The 23781-nt window shown below is 38.0% G+C and overlaps 1 protein-coding gene across 4 annotated transcripts; it reads left to right on the top strand.

The window, feature by feature from the left end:
* The first annotated feature begins 326 nt into the window (after window positions 1–326).
* Window positions 327–17725, top strand: LOC103000030 (zinc finger protein 30 homolog). 4 transcript variants are annotated; one of them, XM_007166758.2, is made up of 7 exons: window positions 327–371; window positions 1165–1235; window positions 3180–3340; window positions 5284–5371; window positions 8835–8961; window positions 9960–10058; window positions 16000–17725. In XM_007166758.2, the coding sequence occupies exons 4-7, from the start codon at window positions 5363–5365 to the stop codon at window positions 17367–17369; spliced, it is 1605 nt and encodes a 534-aa protein (XP_007166820.1). In that variant the 5' UTR covers window positions 327–371; window positions 1165–1235; window positions 3180–3340; window positions 5284–5362; the 3' UTR covers window positions 17370–17725. The 4 variants fall into 4 exon arrangements, with proteins under 4 accessions (XP_007166820.1, XP_007166819.1, XP_007166818.1 ...); XM_007166757.2 differs by lacking the exon at window positions 327–371 and adding an exon at window positions 554–638; XM_007166756.2 differs by lacking the exon at window positions 327–371 and adding an exon at window positions 560–728.
* The last annotated feature ends 6056 nt before the right edge of the window (window positions 17726–23781 follow it).

Below are 23781 nucleotides of genomic sequence, written 5' to 3'. Positions count from 1 at the left end.
CCACGCTTGGGGGATTGGGATATCACAATCACTCTTAAAAGCCTAAAGATCTGGACACCCTAGACCAACTTGGAATCCTGGCCCCAACCTCTTCATACCGGCCTCCCTTACTCATTCCACCCTCCAGCCCTCAACGTGCGTCGCCGCAAGGGCATCCTCAGCCTCATGGAGAACCCCAGGTTCGAACGGGTCCACCCGCGCGCTTGCGCACGCGGGACAGAAACAGCACCTCCCAGGAGCCTGAGCACAGGACTCTCGTGGGTGGGGGCGGAGCTCCGGGCCTGCGCCCGTTGCAGAGCCAAGAACCAAGTGAGAAAAGGCGGAATATACAGTTGCTCTGATTTCGGACTACAGTTCCAATAGGGGAGCAGGTCAGGTCGATAGCATGGGTCACTCACAAGGTCACCTTTACAGGCGGGGAGCCGGCCTATTAGGAAACCCTGCTTCTCTGCCCGCCCCACGGGGATCTGGCCCCATCTGTCTCTCCAAGCGCTAAGTGAGGAGCCTGGGGACTTGCCCCCTCCCCCTGCGCGCCTGCGCACCCGGGACTGAGGAGGAACTCCCCGGAGTTCCGGCGCCGCAGACTTGAGCGCTGGGCTGTCTGTCCTCCGAGGCAGGCGAGGCCTGAGGGCGGTGAAGTAGGCTCGGAGGCGGCCGCTTCTCTTCTGAAGGAAACGAGCGCGGGACAGGCCAGGTTCTGCGGACCAGATCGAGGGCCTCAGGCCACTGTGCGTTTCCTCCGGAGTGAGGGCTTGTAGTTCTCAGACCGGGCGCCGCGGGGTTAAGCTCTGGCGGCGGTAATCGGGCGCCTCCCCGGCCTATTCTGTAATGCGCCACCCGGAGGTCCTGCGCTTCACTTTCCTCGCCTCACCTACCCAGGCCCGGGCGTAGAGGAAAAGTCTGGGAGGGAAGTGGGAGGTGGAGCCTCTGGGTGAAAGTGCCCTGCAAAGACGCGGTGGGCCGCCCTGGGCGTGGGCGGTTGTGGTGTCGGAACTAAAGCGGACAGAGCCGCGAACCCGGACACGGGTGACCAAGGACCTTCTTCCGTCTCCCTGTTTCCATTGTGTATGCAGGTGGTGGGTAGCGAGGGTCAAGGGGGCGTGGACGTTTGTTTACTGAGACAAGAAACGCCTGCGGTGTAATGAACCCTGTTTGCTTCCCCAGCCCGTCAGTCTCCAGAGGAGGCCTGTGAAGTGAACCGAATCGCTGCTGCAGCTCTAAAAGCCAGGTTCTTTGTGAGTTTGTGCTGCTTCTTTGTTTCCGTGAAATGCATTTGGTTTTCAGGACACGGGATTTTTAAATTTCCTTCCCTTGGAATGTCCTGCTTAAGAATGATCTACTTATTGATTTGGGCCTGAGGATTTCCCTACCTCATTAAGGGCAGGGACCTAATTTATAGATTCCCCATTCTAGTGCCCACTTAATTCAGTTCTGTGGTTAGTTAACCATGTGCTATAAATTCAGTTGCTCTGTGAGCACAGCTTTTCCAAGGATTCTAATGATGGAAATAGCCCTATTGGAAGTTAACGTTTATGTTTTCTTTTTGACTGTGATTTGTTAAGGAGTAGTTTAGGGCTTTAGACATCTGTAATTATTACGGAGTAGGAGTGGGGATTTTTTTTTTCCCCCAAGGGAATCCATGAGTGGAAATTTTTGGTACCAGCCTGATGTAGTTAGAGGTTTGGTAGCATGAGTTTGTTTTATTTATTTTTGACAAATGAAAAATTGTATATATTTAAGGTGTACAACATGATGTTTTGATATATGTACACATTGTGGAATGGAATGCTAACCACACCGACTAATTAACATATCCATTACCTCTCATAGTTACCTTTTTTTTGTGTGTGTGACAAGAATACTTAAGATGTACTCTCTTGACAAATGTCTAGTATATAATACATTATTATTATTATCTATAGTAACCATGCTGTGCATTAGGTCTTCAGAACTTATTTATCTTATAACTGAAAGTTTGTAGTTTGTTTTGGGTATGTCTTTGGATAGAGGAAGAGAGGTGTGTGCAGTGGTTGAAAATTTTGAACCTAGAGGGTTTTAATCCTGACAACCACTTAAATCTGAGTGAGTTTGGGCAGTTTTTCTGTGTTGCAGTTTCTTAATATGTAAAATCAGAATTATTATATACCTCACAGGGTTGTTTTGAAGATTACCTGAATTAATATCTGCTAAAGCTCTTAGAAGATTACCTGGCACATTAGAAGAGTGCTTAATTAATATTAGCTGTTGCTGTTAGTGATGATTCTGTCTTTCCCTATCAACTTTCTGTATTCCCAAGAATAATGGAAACGTGAAGTTAATTAGGATGAATACTTGCAAGCAGGAAGATGAATCCCGCTCAAGTGGACCAGAACAGGGATTCTTTTTTTTTTTTTTTTTTTTTTTTTAATAATTAATTAATTAACTTATTTATTTATTTTATTTATGGCTGTGTTGGGTCTTCGTTTCTGTGCGAGGGCTTTCTCTAGTTGTGGCAAGCGGGGGCCACTCTTCATCGCGGTGCACGGGCCTCTCACTTTCGTGGCCTCTCCCGCGACGGAGCACAGGCTCAAGACGTGCAGGCTCAGTAACTGTGGCTCACGGGCCCAGCCGCTCTGCGGCATGTGGGATCTTCCCAGACCAGGGCTCGAACCCGTGTCCCCTGCATTAGCAGGCAGATTCTCAACCACTGCACCACCAGGGAAGCCCCCAGAACAGGGATTCTTAATATGAAGTCTTTGGACTCTGTTTATGAGTTTTCAGGGCAAGAAAAATCTAAGATATATACAGAAATATTGTATATATTTGTCAATGGGTAATTTGGGAGAGGAAGTCTATCATTTCATATTATCAGAGTTGTATAAGATTGATTCTCACTGGTCTAGAATCAAAGTCTGGGATAACTAGGAATGACTTTTGAGATAATCTTAAAAAATTAGTATCTAGCAATATGGTTAAGTAACTCACAGTCCATACATGTGATGGAATGTTATGCGATAATAAAGATTATGTTTATAAAGTCATAAGAAAAAACCATATAATGTAATATTGGGAAGGACTTATTGTTCTGAATAAAAAATTTTTAAGAAATTGTTAAGTTACATATGTGTCCTGAACGCTAAGGTAATGATTAACAAGATCTTTTGCAAGGATTTAATAATTGGTTATTCGTTGGCACGCAGGAGGGGTTAACTCAAATGATTGAGGAGCTGCTGTGAAATAAGCATTTTTCTCTGTCTGCTGTGCATACTGTCTCTTAATCTTTGGAAATGTCACGAACCAGCTTTGTGATCCTTCACAGAAGGATCTCTGGGTGTTAATGAAATACAACATTGAAGAACTGGTAAGAATTATTTTTTCAGTGACATTGATTTCCCTGTTGTTACCACTTGTGCAGGCCTATTTAATCAGTTTTTTTTCATGACTATAAGGTACCCACCTTCCCAAATCATTAAAAAATTATTTTTAATGGAATAGCTTTTTTTTAAAAAAAGTTCTGATAATGTACTTAATGCAGGCTTGTGAAATATTTAGTAACTAAGAAACCTAAAAGAGAAGAAAATTAAAATTATCTATAGTCCCAACATCCAGAAATAATCACTATTAATATTTAGAGCATATTTTCCCCAAAATATTTCTACAAGCATTGTGGTTTTGTATATGGTTTTATTTCTGAATAGCATAACATTAATTGAAAATTTGAAAGAAACCAAGATCTCTAGTTCTTCATTTAAGAGAGGAATTCAGTACTCTCATTGATTTTGTAATACCTTCATGGATCTATGGAGAAAGGTGAAATCCCAATGATCCCCTTTTGATTTGAGAAATCTTATAAGTATTTATAACTCTTAAGATAGAGATGGCAATTAAATTGAGAGACTTAATTAAAATTTAAAATTAATTTTAAAATCTCAGAATTGAAATACTGAGATTTTTCTCCGTCTATTGATATCTGTTTCACTTTAATAGGTTAAAAAAATCTAATCATATTTTATATATTTTTTTAAACTGATTTTTTAATGTGTTTCTTGGATATTTTCCATTCCTTAACAGTTTTCTAAAACTTAGCATTTAATGATTACTTTAGTATTCTATTTTGTGGATGTTTTATAAATTATTTAAGAAATCAGTTGTTGGGAAGTGATGTTCAAAACGGCCTAAGCAATTCCTTAAACAGCCTTTCTTAGGTCCTATTACTTAATCAGTTTTTCACTTCAAGGTCACGTGGGATTTCAGAGGTAGGAACATTTAGGAATTTGGCATTGACTTTTGGCAAGTTGGAGTACAGGTGATAACTCTGAAGTATTTGGCTGAATTTCTGAAAGAGTCTTAGAATATGAAATGGACAGTTCTGCTATTTTAATGCCAGAAGCTTCATCCTCCTGATCCTTCATTTGAGTGAGAATTTGAGAAATGAATTAATGATAATCTTACAAAAAACAAAATTATTTTAACCTCAGAGAAGAAGACTTGGGAAAGGAAGGCGAAATAATCTAATTATACTGTATAGCTCAGTTGGAAATGGTATTTACATAGTCATAATAATGGAAACTGAATATCCATTTACCCTGTAATAGAACAAAACCATATTGGAAGGATAGGGAGATGGAGCTACGCATACGTGCAGTGGGAGATGGGTGGATAAAAGACAGCGGGAACTATGCTTTCCATAGTAGGAAGTCAGTAGATATTGGTTAAAACTGAAAATTCAGAAGTAGCAATATTAGCATGTTATTTGAATATATGGTGTTTAAGTAACACAAGAAAAAGCTAAAAGAGGTGAAAATTGTTGCCTCTAGATTTGGAAGATGGGAGAAAGAGTAGCAGGGATGGAACTGTTGGGGCTTTTTGTGATATTCCTTGTAGGGCTGTTTTAAATTTATGTCCAGGTACAAGTGATACAAATTTAAAATTTTTTGATTAAAAAATTAAGAAACTCCAGAGGAGAACAAAATAAAGATCACCTGGGATACCATCCAGTAGAGGTAACATGATAAAATTTTATTCCAAGTCCATCCACAGACTTTCATGCACACGCATAATACATGTATGCATATGTATGTAGTTTTCTTGCCAAAAATAGAATCACACACAATACTATTTTCCTGTCATTTTGGGGAGGGCATGTATTTGTCTAAATTACCTCTTACCTTTCATCACTTGTTTGTGTGTTGGGAGGGGCGGGTAGAGGGGTGTTGCATGTAGGAATGGGAAAGTGGTGTGAGTTTTTAAAATTTGGGAGCTGTGAGGCAATTTTGTTCTTATGGCTTCATATTCTTCCCCCAGCTCTTAGCTTCTGTGGACTCTGCTTCTCCAGCAAATGACCCTTGAGAAAAACTAACCAGTTTCTTGCAAATCTGAAATCATGGCTCATGTAAGTTGATATTTCTCTCTATTTGAAATGCTGTAATTTTTTTCAGGTTATGTAAACATTTTCATTAGTTATCCCAAAACTTCCTAACAGAGCCCCATCCAACAGCTTTTCCCTAGTTGCTCCCACTCTAGTGAAGGATGGAGCCAGACAGCCTGGCCGCTCCTGTGTGCCCCTCTCTGTGTGAATTGACCAAATTACTCAAGGTCTCCTGTGTGTTCAGTCTTTGTCTAGAGCAGAGATAAAGCAGAAATGAAGTCCCTAGAGGGAGACAACTGATAGGAGACTCTCAGGACTGGAGAACACTTTAAAGCAGCACTGTCCAATATTAAAAATACTAAATTAAAAAAAAAAAAAATACTAAATTAGTGCCTTATTAGCACAGTAGGCCTCATGTCAGTCTCATAATAAGTAGAGAATAATACGCAAGGCACATATGTAATCTTTTGTGTCACGTTTTATTTATTTATTATTAAAAAATTTTTTTAATTAATTTATTTTATTTTATTTTGCTGCCTTGGGGCTTTGTTGCTGCGCGCAGGCCTTTCTCTAGGTTTTTGGCGAGCGGGGGCTACTCTTCATTGTGGTGCGTAGGCTTCTCATTGAGATGGTTTCTCTTGTTGCGGAGCACGGGCTCTAGGCGCGTGGGCTTCAGTAGTTGCTGCACATGGGCTCAGTAGTTGTGGCTCGAGGGTTCTAGAGCGCAGGCTCAGTAGTTGTGGCACATGGGCTTAGTTGCTCCGCGGCATGTGGGATCTTCCCGGACCACGGCTGCAACCGGTGTCCCCTGCATTGGCAGGCGGATTCTTTTTTTTTTTAAACTATTTTATTTATTTATTTATTTATTTATTATTTATTTATTATTTATTTATTATTTATTATTATTTATTTATTTATTATTTATTCATTATTTATTAATTATTTATTTATTTATGTATTTATGGCTGTGTTGGGTCTTCGTTTCTGTGCGAGGGCTTTCTCCAGTTGCGGCAAGTGGGGGCCACTCTTCATCGCGGTGCACGGGCCTCTCACTGTCGCGGCCTCTCCTGTTGCGGAGCACAGGCTCCAGACACGCAGGCTCAGTAATTGTGGCTCACGGGCCTAGTTGCTCCGCAGCATGTGGGGTCTTCCCAGACCAGGGCTCGAACCCGTGTCCCCTGCATTGGCAGGCAGATTCTCAACCACTGCGCCACCAGGGAAGCCCGGCAGGCGGATTCTTAACCAGTGTGCCACCAGGGAAGTCTCTAGCATCACATTTTAAAAAGAAACGTGCAGTTAATTTTAATGCTTTATTTAACCCAATATAGCAAAATATTATCATTTCAAAATCAATATAAAAATTATTGAGATATTTTACATTCTTTTTTTTTTCTCTAAAGTCTTCAATATCTGGTGTATATTTTATAGTTACAGCACATCTAAATTTGTACTAGCTACAGTTCAAGTGCTCAGTAACCACGTGTCTAAGGTAGCATATTGGACATTGTAGCTTTAGAAATTTTGTGTAACCTAAATTGTAAATGTAATTTAATATGTTTAAGAGTATAGAAATAATCTAAATAGAATCATTATTAAGTCCAACATATCTATTAAATGGAGTATTTTATAAGAAGTTTAAAATATTCAATAAAAGATTTGTTATAATAAGGGAAAGTGCTAATGATACATATAGTGATGAAATTGGGTCTGGAAGAAATTCTTTAATTTTGTGCAAACTCTACTTTTTAAAAATAGAGATTTTATGATTCATCTGGGGGGAATAATTCCATCGATTATTTTTTTCTAACCCTTAAAGGGAAAGAGGTTAGAGTAAATCACATTTCTGTTTTTGGCCGCACCTTGCAGCATGTGGGATCCTACCTCCCCAACCAGGTTTCGAACCCGTGCCCCCTGCAGTGGGAGTGTGGAGTCTTAACCACTGGACTGCCAGGGAAGTCCCTAGAGTAAATCACATTTATTTTTTTTAGGCCCGTTGCTAGCAGTATTTTTATGGACACTATTTCAATTAATTGTGAAATTCTTTTCTTTTTTTCTTTACAATATTGTGTTAGTTTCAGGTGTACAACAAAGTGATTCAATTATTTTTTTTCAGGTTATATTCTATTATAGGTTATTACAAGATAATGAATATAATTCCCTGTGCTATACAGTAAATCCTGTTGCTTATCTATTTTATGTATATATAGTAGTTTGTACCTGTTAGTACTCCTAATTTGTCCCTCCCTCCCTCTCCCTCCCCTTTGGTAACCATAAGTTTGTTTCTGTTTTGTATGGAATTCATTTGTATTATTTTTTTAGATTACACATATTAGTGATATCATATAGTATTTGTCTTTCTCTGTCTGACTTACTTCACTTAGTATGATATTATCTAGGTTCATCCATGTTGCTGCAAATGACAAAATTTCAGTCTTTTTTATGGCTAGCATTCAGTTGTACATCTTAAGCCAGTCTTCTGTTGATCGGCACTTGAGTTGTTTCCATGTTTTGTCTATTGTAAATAGTGTTGCTATGAACACTGGGGTTCATGTATCTTTTCAAATTTTTGTATTTTCGAGTTTTTGTTTTCTCCAGATATATACCCAGGAGTGGGATTGCTGGATCATATGGTAGCTCTGTTTTTAGTTTTTTAAGGAACCTCCATTCTGTTCTCCATAGAGGCTGCACCAATTTACATTCCCACCAACAGTGTAGGAGGGTTCCCTTTTCTCCACACTCTCTCCAGCATTTATTATTTGTAGACTTTTGGATGATAATCATTCTGACCGGTGTGAGGTGATACCTCATTGTGGTTTTGATTTGCATTTCTCTAATAATTGGTGATGTTGAGCATCTTTTCATGTGCCTATTGGCCATCTGGATGTCTTCTTTGGAGAAACGTCTATTTAGGTCTTTGGCTCATTTTTGATTGGGTTGTTTGTTTTTTTGGTACTGAGTTGTATGAGCTGTTTGTATTTTTTGTATATCAACCCCTTGTCGATCACTTCGTTTTCAAATATTTTCTCCCATTTGGTAGGCTGTCTTTTTGTTTTGTTTCCTTTTGTGCCCATCAGCAGAAGATTGATGGTTTCCTTTACTGTGCAAAAGCTTTTAAGTTTGATTAGGTCCCATTTGTTTGTTTTTGCTTTTATTTCTTTTGCTGTTGGAGACTGATCTAAGAAAATATTGCTACAATTTAGTGAAACTCTGATTAATTACCTGAATGTATCTGGAAATAAGTAAAATTAGGTATCCTACAGTTATATAGGAAGCTTCATCTGTAGCAGTAGTAGGCAAACTACAGCTTGTGAGCCAGATTCAACCCATGGCCTGTTTTTGTACAATCTATGAGTTAATTACTTTTTGAAAGAATTGTTTTAAAAAAGTAGGGAAAGGGGAAGGATATATAAATAGTGATAATATGTGGCATGTGGCCCTATACAGAAATAAATAATTTTACAAATAAAACATGGGTTTGTCATTTCAGGATTTGGTGATGTTCAGAGATGTAACTGTAGACTTTTCTCAGGAAGAGTGGGAATGTCTGAACTCAAATCAGAGGAATTTGTACAGAGATGTGATATTAGAGAACTATAGCAACCTGGTGTCACTGGGTAAGTTTATCTGTGTCGAGTAATGTAGAAATTCACATGACTGAATTTCAGGGCTATCCTAAAAACTAGCCAAACATCTGCTTTGTAGTTTGGGAATAGGCACCTTCAGCTGTTAAACTATTAAATAGCACGTTTAGCTTCCCCATAAATCAGTGACGTTTACATTTTCCTTTGCCTTTTCCATAGTTGCTTCTCTTGAATGACAGTTTGATATAAATTCTTAGACACTCAGAGTAAAACCATTTTCAAAGAAATCTGGTTTCATACTGCTGTAGATGGTCTATTATCTGTTAACTTACCTGCAATGTGAGTAGGAAGACAGAGGTGTCTGGCTCAACATACCTATTGAAAAAGCTTAAACAATGTATATGATACTGGGTTAAATTAGTAGTTTGTTAAAACTCAAGTGGACACATTCAATTTATCACAACAAACATTATCTTTTAATTGATTTATGATTAAAAGTTTAAAATATATGAACTTTGCATTTAACATTGGATGAATATACTGGCAAGAAACTATTTTCCTCTTAGCAAAGTATTTAAAGAAAAGCAAAAATAGTACCTAATAAACATGTATAGTGCTTACTATGTATTAGGCACTCATCCAAGCACTTTGTTTATTAAGTCAAACCTCACACAATCCTATACATTATTATAATAATGGGTATACATTATTATTTTATATATTTTTATGTATTATTTTATATATTATTATATATTATTTACGTATGGGTATATATTATTTTTCCAACTGAGAAAACTGAGGCTGTAAGTTGTTCAGGTGACAGAGGCAGGATTTGAAACCAGTGCTCTCAATGATTACTTCCTCAAGAGACAGAGGCTGTATGAATTGGCAATTAAAATAAGGCATTATTCCTATATCTCTGTTCTTGTGATTCTGAAGTAACTCTAATATCAATATTTTTCTGTTCATTTAGTCTTCGTTGTTCTGAAGGCTTAGTCAAGTATATCCTTTCTGTATTATGTTTTTTCAAGGAGGATGTTCCATTTCTAAACCAGATGTAATTACTCTGTTAGAGCAAGGGAAAGAACCCTGGATGGTTGTGAGGGATGAGAAAAGAAGATGGAGCCTAGGTGAGTAAGTGCTAATAAGGAAAGGTAAGCTATTGTGGCATGGCATATTCCTGCTGGTTGAGAAGGAAACACACCACTTAGATGTTGATTATGAAGGAGAGATCTGAAACCTGGGAAGAAAACTTAGATTTCAGCCTGAATCACCAAAGAAATTTCATCTTTACTTCCATTTACCTCTTCTTTCTTCACTGTCATGTTTCTTTCTCATTTCAATGGGGGAAACCTTTCTTTCCCAATGACCACCATTTTACCTGTATTTTGCATCTAATTTCTTTCTAGCTCATCTTTTGTATTTGGCTTTTATGCATGTATTTCTTCATTGCCTTCTTTTCATGGAGTTTACATTGTAGTAGGGTAATCATACAATAAACAAATGGATTACTAAATATCATGAAGTGATTAAGTATTATAAAGAAAAGGGAGTAGGATAAGAATATGGAGAATTATGATGGGTTAATGGGGTAATTTTAGATAGAGTGGTCAGGGAAGAGGAGCCAGTTGGCAGAGGCTCTTCAACTTGTCAAAGATGGAATCATTTGAGCATCTGTATACATAACTGCAATGTATTGCAACCACATAAAATACCGCATGCTTAATTCCATAAATTCTTAATGATACTAACAGCAGATTGTTCACCACTGGAAACTACTAGAGAACTAACTTATTTGGAAAGCATAAATTTAAAGGAAAAAAGAAGCGTTTATCCTGTCTTCCTTGTAAGAACTGTACCAATAGGTAATAGATGGAGGGATGTTTTTCTTAATAAAAGTATTCAGTGAATAAATGAAGAATGATAGAATATTATCATTTTGGAACCCATAGTGAGCTATTGGATCTAGGCACTGAACATCAGTGCTGATAGCATCACAGAAATAGAGACAATGAATGAAGGGGTGAATGAAAGGATACAGTATGACCTATGAAGTGTGCCTAAGTCTAATGGAGCTTCTAAAGCCAACCACCAATTTATTGGAGGACGATAGAGGAGCATGTTCTATTACACCTTGGGAATATAGTCAGCAAAATTCAGAATATGAGAAATGCTATAGGGTCAAAAACAGTTCTTCAACAAATAAATTGTAAGGGAAATCAAAAGATAGTAGGACAGGGACTTCCCTGGCAGCGCAGTTGTTAAGAATCTGCCTGCCAATGCGGGGGACACGGGTTCGATCCCTGGTCCGGGAAGATCCCACATGCCGCGGAGCAACTAAGCCCGTTTGCCACAATTACTGAGCCTGCACGTTTACAGCCCATGCTCCGCAGCAAGAGAAGCCACCGAAATGAGAAGCCCGTGCACCACAACGAAGAGTAGCACCTGCTTGCTGCAACTAGAGAAAGCCTGCGTGCAGCAACGAAGACCCAACGCAGCCATAAATAAATAAATAAATATTTTTAAAAGATAGTAGGACAGACTGTAGGTTTTAGACATGTAGAAGACATGTCAACCATTGTGCATTATGGACTTTGGATCAGTTATTATTATTTTTAAATTGTTTAAAATTTTATGTATGAGATAATTAGAAGTGTGAACACTGATTTTTGATGTTCTTAAAGAATTACTGTTCATTTTTTTAGGTTTGGATAATGGTATTATGATTATTTTTTTTAATCCTTTTAGAGGTACATCCTGAAGTGATTACAAAAAACATTAGATTATGGGATTTGCTTCAGAAAATGTGAGGAGAGTGGATTAGGGTCTGCATAGGCCAGTACTGGGCTTGGTTGGTGGTTGCTGAGGCTGGTCCATAGATACATGGACATTTATATTTACTGTTCTCCTTTTGTGTATGTCAGATATGCTCTGTAATAAAATTTTGTTTCTTTTAACGTTATTGGGAGATAAAAGGAAAAGAAAGTGAGAAGTGAGGCAGTGATGAAAATAAATATATATAACTCTTGGAGGAATTTTGCCATAAAAGCAGACACGTGGGGTACAGAGAAAGTATCTTAAGATGTGATGAGGTATTAGAACATGTATATAGGCTGAAGGGAATGATTTCAAAGAGGAAAATTGATGGAGTAGAGAAAGAGGGAATTCTGTAAGCAATGACTTTCAGTAAATGGGTAGGAGTAGGAGTCAATTTATGAAGGAAAACCAATGCATATGATAAGAATATGGACACAGGTTGGTTGGATAACGTGGTGAAGGGGAGAATAACATTTTTCTTTAAATTGCTTCTGATTCCTTGATGAAATTAGCAGTAAAATTATCAGCAGAATGTGAAGGTTATTTGGAATTCAGTATGGATTATTTAATATTGAGTTGGCCAAAAAGTTCGTTTGGGTTTTTCCATAACATCTTATGGAAAAACCGGAATGAACCTTTAGGCCAACCCCATATTTGATCAGTTTTGATTTTCAGAAGTACAGTTCTGTGGTTATAGGGTTTTAACATTTACAGATCTCTGGATACATTTACCCTGGTGTTAATGTGCCTAAAACTGCCTCTGTCATAAATATTCTGTATCCGTATCATCTTGTATCAGCAAAAGTTATTGAAGACATCATATCTCAGGAAACTAACTATGAACAGGTAATTTACTTCATATTTTCTTTTTAATTAAAGCTAGTATCCTGCAAATGGAAATAATATTTCTCCTTTTACATTGCTTTAAGATGGGTTAATATTTTGCTTTCACATTAGCATTATTTACTAGAATAAAGTCCTTTGATTCAGTAGAATACAAACTAATATATGGTTTACTAATTTTGAGTAGTTAAATATTTTATATATGTCTTTTGATGTTCAGTTTGGCCTTTTAGAGTTGGTCCAGTCAATTTTTTCTTGATTAAATCACACATATAATGCATAGGCTATTATTTCCAGTTTCAGTTTATTTAAAGTAGAACAAGAATCTAAAGATACTTGTAAAGCAAACTGTGTGCAGAATCTTTCATGACTTTTTACATTTCCCATCAATCTTTACTATTTTCTCACTCATGCCTAGTTTGAGAACAATGCAATGTGCATCCCTAGCCAGAACTTGCAAAGCACTGAACCTAGTTTTCATAGATAGAAGTGGTTGTCTTTCAGTTTCTTGAAGGGGAAAGAACTGGCATAAACAAATTTGGGAACAATTATGGCTGACTTTTTACAGAAATCTTAAGATTACACTTCAGCTGTTTATACAGTTGACCCTTGAACAACATGGGTTTAAACTGCGTGAGTCCATTTATACATGGGTTTTAAAAAATAAATGTGTACTACAGTACTGCATGACCTGAGGTTGGTTGAATCTGTGGATGCAGAACTGCGGATATGGAGGTCCAACTGTAAAGTTACACACAGATTTTCAGTGGGGGGTGGAGGAGGGGGTGGTATTGTCCCCTCTAACCGCTATGTTCAAGGGTCAACTGTAGTATAGTCTCCTAGATGAGAATGTTCAGCGTGCCAAGGTCTTAATCTGACACGTCATTTAGGTGGGGAAGCCATATAAGAGTCTCAGGTTCACTATGTCCACACTGGGAATGTTTTGTTTGTTCTTTAAATTAAAACGTTCAAATTCTATAGGATAAGTTTTATAACTTCTACTTTGTTTTTTATGAGTGAATATGGACATTTTGCCCTAAGTTTGTTTATACTTTTATTTTGTGCATTTTCTACTCACTTCCTTTATTCCATTACTTTTTCCATTGTTTAATGTTTCTTATACAGTTTGTATGGGCTTTTCTGCTGTATACACTTTCTCATTTTTCTTACAAATGTTTGGGCCTTCACTTTTGATTTTGACTGTGACTTTCCTTTAGATCACTGGTTTTTAATTTTTAATTTGCAAGTAAATTCTTTGAAATCACCATCTTAATAACAACTGTCATACTTTTGTACCTGCCTGCTTATTTACTACTGTTATGACTAGCTAATTACTGTTCATTTTATATATCATTTATATCTTATTTGTCTTAATGAGAACTTAAATTGTTTTTTTCCCAAAAATTTCTACAAAATTGTCATAGTTTTATATTGCTTTCTTGAATGGGAAGATGGAGACAGACAGACAGGAGGAGAGAGAGGGAGGGGGAGAAAGACAAAGAGAGGAGTAAAGGAAGGAGAACAGGAGAGAGGGAAGGGAGAGGGAAGCACAGAGAAAGACACTCAGATTTCATAGGAGTATTTTCTGTGCCATTCATTTTTTTGTCTCTGCTCACAAATTATCTACACTATTTAAATCATTGTTGCCTTTTAACGTCTTTTTAGTATATCCTTTTTAAAGTAAACTTATTGAAATATAAATAGATATAAAAAATACAGAATTATAATATGTGGCTCACTGAATTTTCACAAAGTAATTACACATTGATTCAGAAATAGAGCTTTACTAGTATATCAGAAGCTCCCTCCTAACTTTCTCCAGTCATTCCTCCCTACCAAAGTTAACTACTAGCCTGACTTTTAACAAGTCCATAGATTGGTTTTACTGTTTTCAAGTTTTATAAAAATGGAATAGTATAAATTCTTTTATGCCTGGCTTTGTTTACTCACCATTATGTTTGTGAGAATGATCCATGTTGTTGTGTGTACTTGTAGATTATTCATTCTCATTGCTGTTACAATTCATCTCGTTGCTCTTACTGCATTGTATCCACATATCTTAATTTTCTTTGTCATTCTTCTGTTGATGAACACTTGGATTCTTTCCGGTTTGGACATATTAAAAATAATATTGCTGTATTGTAGACTTTTTAAAAATACCTTTTTCATTTTGGAAAGTATTGAAATCTTATTTCAAAAATTTTGAGAAAAATACCTCTCTGCTCAGAATTTCATTAGCATGTTAACACTTTTATAAACCTGTTGCTGTGACTGAAAAATCACGAATATATTTTTAGGCAGTACCTAAATGGCATTGGCTATGAAGACTTCAGGGAGAATATAGGAAAGAGTATGAAGGAACAAAACAGGTTGAGTATTTGTAACATAGTGTGTATAGTTAATAAACTCAAATGAAGATAAATAAGTAGAACCTTTCATTACCTTGATCGTGAAAGTGAGGTTCACTCACAACTATGCAAAGTAGAAAATGAACTGAAGTGGAGATATCTGCAAGTGAAAGTGGAGAGGCCATTGGAAGGATGATCAGGTGTAAAGAAATTTTTCCATGTATGTATTTGATTGAGATAGCTTAGATGTGCTTTTGTTTCCCATCTCTATAGGAAGTGATAAAAAAGAAGGTGTAAGATTGGAGGCAAGGCAAAATATACATTTTTACTATTAACTAATTATGGAAATTTAATAATAGTTACTGTGTGCTATGGGTTTGTTATTCAGTGATAAGTGAAAGATTGTTTCTGCCCTTGGGGAATCATAAGGTAAGAAAATAGAATAAAAACTGAGAAAGTTAATATATCACGGCAGAATTGAAAAAAGTGTTAAGAAGCAAGACACAAGTTATTGGGATAGAAAATAAAGGATATAAATTAGATGAAGTCAGCACAGGTAGTTTTTCTGACTTTTATCATGATACCTAAAGGGTGAAAGGAACCCAACCATGTGGAGAGCCCGCCAGCATTCCTGGGAGATTTAATAGCCAGTAAAAAGCTCTAAGAAATGGAAAGATTGTAACATATTTTAGCAACTGAAAGGAGGTAAGTGTGACAGATGTAGGGTGCAAAGGGGGCAGTAGCTTGAGATGACATCTTTTGGTAAACAAAGGCCATGTTATTCATAATAAAGTGTTTCTACTGTATTCTTAGTTAAAAGAGAAATCATTAAAAAGTTTAGGTAGAGATCTCAGACTTTGATTTGCTTCTGAATTATCTGGTCTTAACTCATTTTCTTTATTCCTCTTAGCTTTATTCAAGCTACATGATTTTTAAAGAGTTTTTAAGCACATTTTCTTCAACTGGACTTTCTTTTCTTTCCTATTATAAAATTTTTATTTGCTTATTTGTTTACTTTTTCTAGACTAATAAAATAGCATGTGTTTATCTTATTTTCTTTCAGATTTGGAATCCAGATATGACACTAAAAAGTTATTTGAAGTAAAGGATGTTTGTGAAATGAATGTATCTCAGTGGGAGATAATGGAAAGAATTAGAAGTTGTGGCCTTGAAGATTCCTTTTTCAGGAAAGATTGTGAATATAAAAAGTTTGAGGGACAGGAGGGTCCTCAGGAGGCGTATTTCAGGCAAGTGAAAAAAACCACCTCTGAAAAAATGCCCAAGAACAAAAAACGCACATCTCTTACTCTGTATCAGAGAATTCACAATAGAGAGAAACCCTATGAATGTGGGGATTGTGGGAAGGCTTTTAGAGTACGCCAGCAACTCACTTTCCATCAGAGAATTCATACTGGTGAGAAACCCTATGAATGTAAAGAATGTGGAAAAGCCTTTAGACAGTGTGCCCACCTTAGTCGACATCAGAGAATTCATGCTTCTGACAAACTCCTTGAATGTAAAAGATGTGGAAAAATCTTTACATGTGGTGCAGATCTTCGTGTACATCAGAGAATTCATGTTGGTGAGAAGCCCTATGACTGTAAGGAATGTGGGAAGGCCTTTAGAGTGCGAGGACAACTTAATCTCCATCAAAGGATTCATACTGGTGAGAAACCCTATGAATGTAAGGAATGTGGGAAAACCTTTAGACAATATGCACACCTTACTCGACATCAAAGACTTAATATTGCTGAGAAATGCTATGAATGTAGGGAGTGTGGGCAGGCTTTTCTGTGTAGTACAGGCCTTAGAGTACATCACAAACTTCATACTGGTGAGAAACCCTATGACTGTAAGGAGTGTGGGAAGGCCTTTAGAGTGCGGCAACAACTTACTCTCCATCAGAGAATTCATACTGGCGAGAAACCCTATGATTGTAAGGAATGTGGGAAGACCTTTAGTCGTGCCTATCATCTAACTCTCCATCAGAGAATTCATACTGGTGAGAAACCTTATGAATGTAAGGAATGTCAGAAGTTCTTTCGTCGTTACTCAGAACTTATTTCACATCAGGGTATTCATATTGGAGAGAAACCCTATGATTGTAAGGAATGTGGGAAGGCCTTCAGACTGTTCTCACAACTTACTCAACATCAGAGTATTCATTTTGGTGAGAAACCTTATAAGTGTAAGGAATGTGAGAAGACTTTTAGACTGCTCTCCCAACTTACTCAACATCAGAGTATTCATACTGGTGAGAAACCCTATGACTGTAAGGAATGTGGAAAGGCCTTTAGACTCCATTCATCACTTATTCAACATCAGAGAATTCATTCTGGTGAGAAACCGTACAAATGTAAGGAATGTAAGAAGGCATTTAGACAACATTCACATCTTACTTACCATCAGCGAGTTCATAAGGTCACTAAATAATTATTAGAAAACCATCCATTGTGAATTTTGTGTTAAGGAGCAGTATAAAATAAATTCTGGAGGAAAAGTGTTTGAATGTAGGAATCCCTTTTGCTTCATGCTCAAAATTAAAATAAGAGGTTTTAAAAGAATAGGTTAATTTAATGAATACATAGAAATATTTCATCACCATTCAAACCATGTTAAACTTTAGGAAATTCTTTCTAGAAAGAAACTCTCTTAAAGGAGTGAATGTGGAAAAGCTTTTGATCTTACCTGTTATCACCTGTATTCTTTCATCTGTACAGTATACCTGTGGAAGTTGCCAGGGCACCAACTCATTCTGGAAATTGATAAATAAAAGGAAGGAACTGTGATTTAGCCTGCATTTCCTGTATAAACTATATTTCAAGGCAACTAGAAGTTGATGAGGTAAAGTTCTTTGTTAGAGATTTTTACAGGACATAATGAAATAATGGATCTAGGCACAATTCTCAGTAGAGGTGTTAAGACCATTATGTGAATGGTTGATGTCAACTTCATAGTGAATAGATGAGGTTGACAACATCTGAACCCATGATCAATTTTAATCTCATCAAAAATAGGACAAAACATTTTGTGCCTCCTGATATGATACAATAAGACATACCATTGCCAAAAAATATTGAACCTGAATCTAATTAAAGCATCAAGATCTAACTCCCAGTTTAGAGAAAATTCGGGAAACAAGAACAAATTACATGATACAACAAGAAGCAGACAAATCTAAAATGTGGGTTATTCTACAAGAGTAATGACAGCTTCTCAACCAATAAAATGGATTGAAAAAAGGGAGGTGGAACTCTTAGATATTAAAAGAGTCTTAAGAGATGTATCAATCAAATGCAATGAATGAGTGGTTCTCATTTAGATCACAAGTTGAACAAGTGTAAAAAAAGACATTTTTATGACGGGGAAATGGGACTATTGACAGTATTAGATAATATTAAGAATTATGTTCTTGTTAGATGTGCAAATAGCATTGTGTTTATGTAAAAGTGTCTTAGAGATAAATTAGCAAGTTTATACACATAAAATGATATGTCTAGAATTACCTTTAAAAGGCTCATGCAAAAGAAAAGTGAAGATGGATAACTTGTTTGTCAAAATCATGGTAAGATGAGTCAGGTGCATGGTTTTTGCTTATTTTGTTTTTGCTCTTTTCTCTATTTTCATGTATTTTAAATTTTCCGTAATTTTTTTTAAAGATAAAATATCTGTGAAATTATAACCCACTTAAAGTGAATGATGTTTGTAAATGGCTACATATCAGAACTTAACGGATATTGCTAAAGTTTTACACACAGGGATATTAAATGTGCTATAATGTATTTGGGAAATTAAGATTGAGTATCCAGATTTTATCTAGTTCACCTAATGCTACATCTGTTGTAGTGCCTGTCCCATAGTATTTCGTATATTTCAAAAGTGAGTAAAAAGAGCAATTACAACTACTTGTGGAAATTAATGGAATAGAACTGTATTATCTGATAAGGTAGCTGCTAGCAACATGTTGAGCACTTAAAATTGAGCTATTGAGAGACTGAATTGTGGTTAGTACAAATTAAGATGGTGTTAAATGTAAAAAACACACAAGGTTTTGAATACTTAGTTCTAAAAAAATATGTAACAGGTCAGTTTCTCACAGCATTTCTCTGTTGTTGGGAAGCTGTGATATTCAGTGGATTGCATTACTGCATAATACAGAACCCAATTTAAGTATGTCTCTGCTCCCAAGTAGCAGCATGTTTACACACTGAGGTCTCTTTGGTTCTACCCTGAGTCATGCTGAATTTTTTTTTCTTCTCTTCATAAAACGTTGCCTGTGTTTACAGCTGAGTAGTTTTCTCAGACTGTTTTTAGCCTGTAGATGTTTCGGCATCCAAAGGCCCTTTTTTACTTTATACTGTTTCCCACTAAGTTCAAGCTTGCAGTGCTTCAGGTAGTACAATTCTCTTTAAGACTGTTTTCTATGATTTTTATTAGGGTTCATTCAATTAGACAAAAGATCAACAGGCTCTTCTCTGTATTGGGTTCCCTGTGAGGCTACTGTGGAAAAACGACTTTGAAATTCTTAGAAGCCATGCTGTTTCACAGAAAGGATGAAAGTTGGCTTTATCTTTACCCTGGGGTGACATTTTCAGGACAGCACCACATATTTGCGTTTTCCTCCCCTCTCAGGCCCATTATAACTTTGAGAACCCTTTGCTACCTGTAAACACTGTCATGAACTCTCTATTTCCTTGAAATTCTACTTGAAATATGCACCAATTGATATAATGAATAGAATGAGTTTTTTTTTTTTACTCTGTTAATATGATGGATTACCTTCATGGATTTTCAAATATTGATTAAGCTTTATATCACTGGAGTAAACTCCATTTGTCTGTAGTGTGTACTTTAAATATATATATATATTGCTGTACTTGCTGTGATTGCTATAATTTACTAATGTTTTGTTGAGGATTTTTGCATCTATATTCATGAAGGATACTGGTCTATAGTTTTGTTCTATTTTTGTCTCATTTGGTATCAGGTTGATGGTGTCCTCATAACGTGAGTTTGGAAATGTTGCCTCCTTTTAATTTCTGGAAGAGGTAGTGTAGAATTGGTGTTAATTATTCTTTGAATGGTAGAATATTCCAGTGAAACCATTTGGGCCTTGCAATGGACTGAATGTGTCTCCTTAAAATGTGATGACATCCTAACCCCCAACGTGATGGTATTAGGAGGTGGGGCCTCTCAAGAGATAATTAGGTCATGAGGGTGGAGCCCTTCTGAATGAGATTAGTACCCTTATAAAAGTGACCCCAGAGAGTTCTCTCACCCTCTCCTGCCATGTGAGGAGGATACAACAAGAAGATGACAGTTTTCAATCTGGAAGATGTTTCTCACCAAAACTAACTGTGCTAGCACCGTAATGTCAGACTTCCAGCCTCCAAACTTGTGAGAAATAAATTTGTTTACAAGCTACCCAGTCTGTGGTACCATGTTACAGCAGCCCAAGCTGAATAAGACAAATTTGTACCAGAAGTGGGTACTAACGTAAAAGACATGGAAGTGGCTTTGGAACTGAATAGTGAATGGATAAAGGCTGAAAAGAGTTTTGACGTGCATGCAGAAAATAACGGATGTTAAGGGTAATTCTGGTGAAATCTCAGAAAAGAGGAGAGCTGAAGAGAAAACCTCAGTCTTAGGAAATAATAATCATGAACAAAATGTTGGTAGAAATATGGACAGTAAAGACCATTCTGCTGCAGTCTTAGATGGAAATGAGGAACTTATTATTGGAAACTGGAGGAAAGGTCATTTTTTTTATAGTGGCAAAGAACACGGCTAAATTGTGTGTGTGTTCTAGTATTTTGTGGAAAGTAGATCTTCTGAGCAATGAAATTTAATGTGTGGCTTTGCTCCTCCTGGCTGATTATAATGAAGTGCAAGAAGAGAGAAATGACTTAAAGATGGAGTTTTTGAAGCAGAATGTAAAGATTTGGAAAATTCTTAGCTGAATAAATAGTGTTAAAGTGAGGGCATAGATTGGGAAAGAATAGCATCCTATAAGTTGGTTGGGAGACATGTGGGATGAAGCTGGGGACGTTGAGCTCCTGAGTTTAGAGTCTGCTTTACTAATGGAAGTGGCACCCCCACCCACAGTGGCGATGGCATTTCCACCTCCATTTGAGGGGATTAACCCTGCAATGCCTGAAGAAGCCATGACCTCCCCTGAGGCAGTGGCCATGCAAGATGAGGCTGATTATCCTCAGAAACCATCCCCACCACCCCTCTTTGTTTCTGGGCCTCTCACTGGACTCAAGTCCCAGCAGACTCCTAAAGGTGAAGTACAAAGTGCGACCCAGGAGGAGGTGTGCTACACTCCAAAAGAATTACTTGAGTTTCCTAATTTTTACAGGCAAATCCAAGGAACAAGTATGGGAATGGATACTAAGGATGTGGAATAATGAATGGTGGAAGGAACATGATTGGAAATTTGGTGACAGTGAAATCTGGGAAAGAGATGTGTGGATAGGCCTCTCTGGACAAAACATTTGAAGATATTTGTGTCCTGTATAAATACCCACTAAAGGGTGACCTCAGCAGAGGACTTTAATAGTCAAGTGGATAGGATGGCCTGTTCTGTGGATAACAGTTTCTTTTCCCAGCTACCCCCATTATCATCCAGTGGGCTTAGGAACACAGTGGTGGCAGGGATGGACATTATGCATGGGCTCAGAAACATGGACTTCCACCCACCAGGGTCCACCTGACTGTGGCCACTGCTGGGTGCACATTCTGCCAGCAGAGACAAGCACTGAATCCCTAATATAGCAGCATTCCCTGAGAGGTGTTCAACCAGCTACCTGGTGGCAGGTTGAGTACACTGTATCACTTACATTGTGGAAGGAGCAGCGCTTTGTCCTTACTAGAATAGAGACTTACCCTGGATACAGATTTGCCATCCCTGCATGCAGTGCTTCTGCCAAAACTGCCATCCATGGACTTGTATACATACAATGCCTATCCACTGTCATGATATTCCACACAGCATCGCCTCTGATCAAGGAACTCCTTTCACAGTAAAATAACTGCAGCAGTGGGTCCATGCTCATGCAATTCACTGGTTTTATCATGTTCTCCACCATCCTGAAGCAGCTGGCTTGATAGAATGGTGGCATGGCCTTTCGAAGACTCAGTTATAGATCCAGCTGGTGGCTTGCAGGCTGACTCTGGGTTCTCCAGAAGGCTGTATATGCTCTGAATCAGCATCCAATATGTGGTAGTTTCTCTAGTAGCCAGGATTCATGGATACAGGGGTCAAGGAATAGAGTGAGATAACAAAATTCAGTTGACCTTTGAACAGCCCAGGGTTTAGGGGTGCCGATACCCCATGCCGTCAAAAATCTGCATACTGCTTTATAGTCGGTCCTCTGTGTTTCTGAATCCGTGGATTCTACCAACCTTGGATTGTGTAGTACTGTGGTATTTATTGAAAAAATCCATGTATAAGTGGACCCTCACAGTTCAAACCCATTCAAGGGTCAACTGTATATATGTTGGTCTCTGCCTCTAGTTCCTGGCCCAGAGCTCCTAAAACTCTTGTAATTTCCTAAGTGATAAGAACCCTAGGAGCATCTCTTACTCTAATATTTGGTCTTTGACCTGGCTCCTGACAAAGGGCTGTTGAAACCCTTGTAATCTCCTAGGTGATAGGAGTATCTTCTGTTCTAATGAGGCAACTCTGGGTGGGCTCCTTGATGGTTCTTGGATGAGGGCTGGTCTCCAGAAAGACTAAGGCATGATTAGAACGTTGGAATTTTCAACCCTGCTCACCTTTCTCTTGAGAAGGGAGAAGAGCTGGAAATGGGGTTAATGATCCATCATGCCTCCATGATGAGACGTCCATAAAAATCCCCAAAATACAGGGTTTGAAGAACTTCCAGGTTGGTGACCACATCCACACTGGGAGGGTGACACCCAAATTCCACAAGGACAGAAGCTCCTGTGCTTGGGACCTCCCATACCTTACCCTGTGTTTCTCTTCATCTGGCCGTTCATCTGTATCCTTTTATCACATCCTTCAGTAAACTGGTAAATGTAAGTGTTTTCTTGAGTTCCATGAGCTGCTCTAGCAAATTACTTGAACCTGAGGAGGGAGTTGTGGGAACCTTGAATTTGTAGCCAAATCAGACAGAAGTTGTAACATGGGGACCTACTACTTGCAATTGGCATCTGAAGTGGTGAGCAGCCTTGTGGGACTGAGCCCTTAACCTGTGTGTCTGACACTAAATTGTAGGACACCCAGCTGAACCCCCCCACCCACCCCGCCATGCACCGCGGCCCCACCCCCAACATTTGGTGACCAGAAGTGTCAGAAGTGAAGTGTTCTGTGTGAATAGTAAAGACGCACAAGGAAGAAACACAGGGAAGAACTGTAGGTTTTCCTTTACAGGTGGAAATGGGAGTGGTAAAACTATTACCCCTAGTGACCCACTATCAAAATTTTTGCTTCCCATTCCCATGACTTCATGCCCTTCTGGGTGAGAGGTTTTAGTTCCAGAGGGAAGACTGCTTCCACCAGGTGGCACAATAATGATTCCAGTGAATTGGAAGTTCAGACTGCTACCTGGCCACCTTGGTCTCATACCTCTGAATCAACAGGCAAAGGAGAGTTACAGTGTTGGCTAGGATGATCAATCCTGACTACCGAGGGGAAATTGGACTACTATCCCACGATGGAGGTAAGGAAGAGTACATCTGGAATACAAGAGATCACTTAGGGCATCTCTTATCACCATGGCCCTGTGACTAAGGTCAGTGGAAAACAACAACCCAATCCAGGCAGGACTACTAATGATCCAGACCCTTCAGGAATGAAAATTTGTGTCACTCCACCAGG

The sequence above is a fragment of the Balaenoptera acutorostrata genome, chromosome 19 (genome assembly GCF_949987535.1).
Source record: "Balaenoptera acutorostrata chromosome 19, mBalAcu1.1, whole genome shotgun sequence".
Classification (NCBI taxonomy): domain Eukaryota; kingdom Metazoa; phylum Chordata; class Mammalia; order Artiodactyla; family Balaenopteridae; genus Balaenoptera; species Balaenoptera acutorostrata.
The sequence above is the reverse complement of the archived record's forward strand: the minus strand, read 5'-3'. Positions and strand labels throughout refer to the sequence as shown.

Excerpts from the sequence above, each read along its gene's own strand:
- LOC103000030 (XM_057533337.1), top strand. The coding sequence starts at position 8,817 with ATGGGTTTGTCATTTCAGGATTTGGTGATGTTCAGAGATGTAACTGTA. Across the intron at positions 8,962-9,959 it reads TAGCAACCTGGTGTCACTGG|GAGGATGTTCCATTTCTAAA; the intron begins GTAAGTTTATCT and ends TGTTTTTTCAAG. Across the intron at positions 10,059-15,999 it reads GAAAAGAAGATGGAGCCTAG|ATTTGGAATCCAGATATGAC; the intron begins GTGAGTAAGTGC and ends ATTTTCTTTCAG.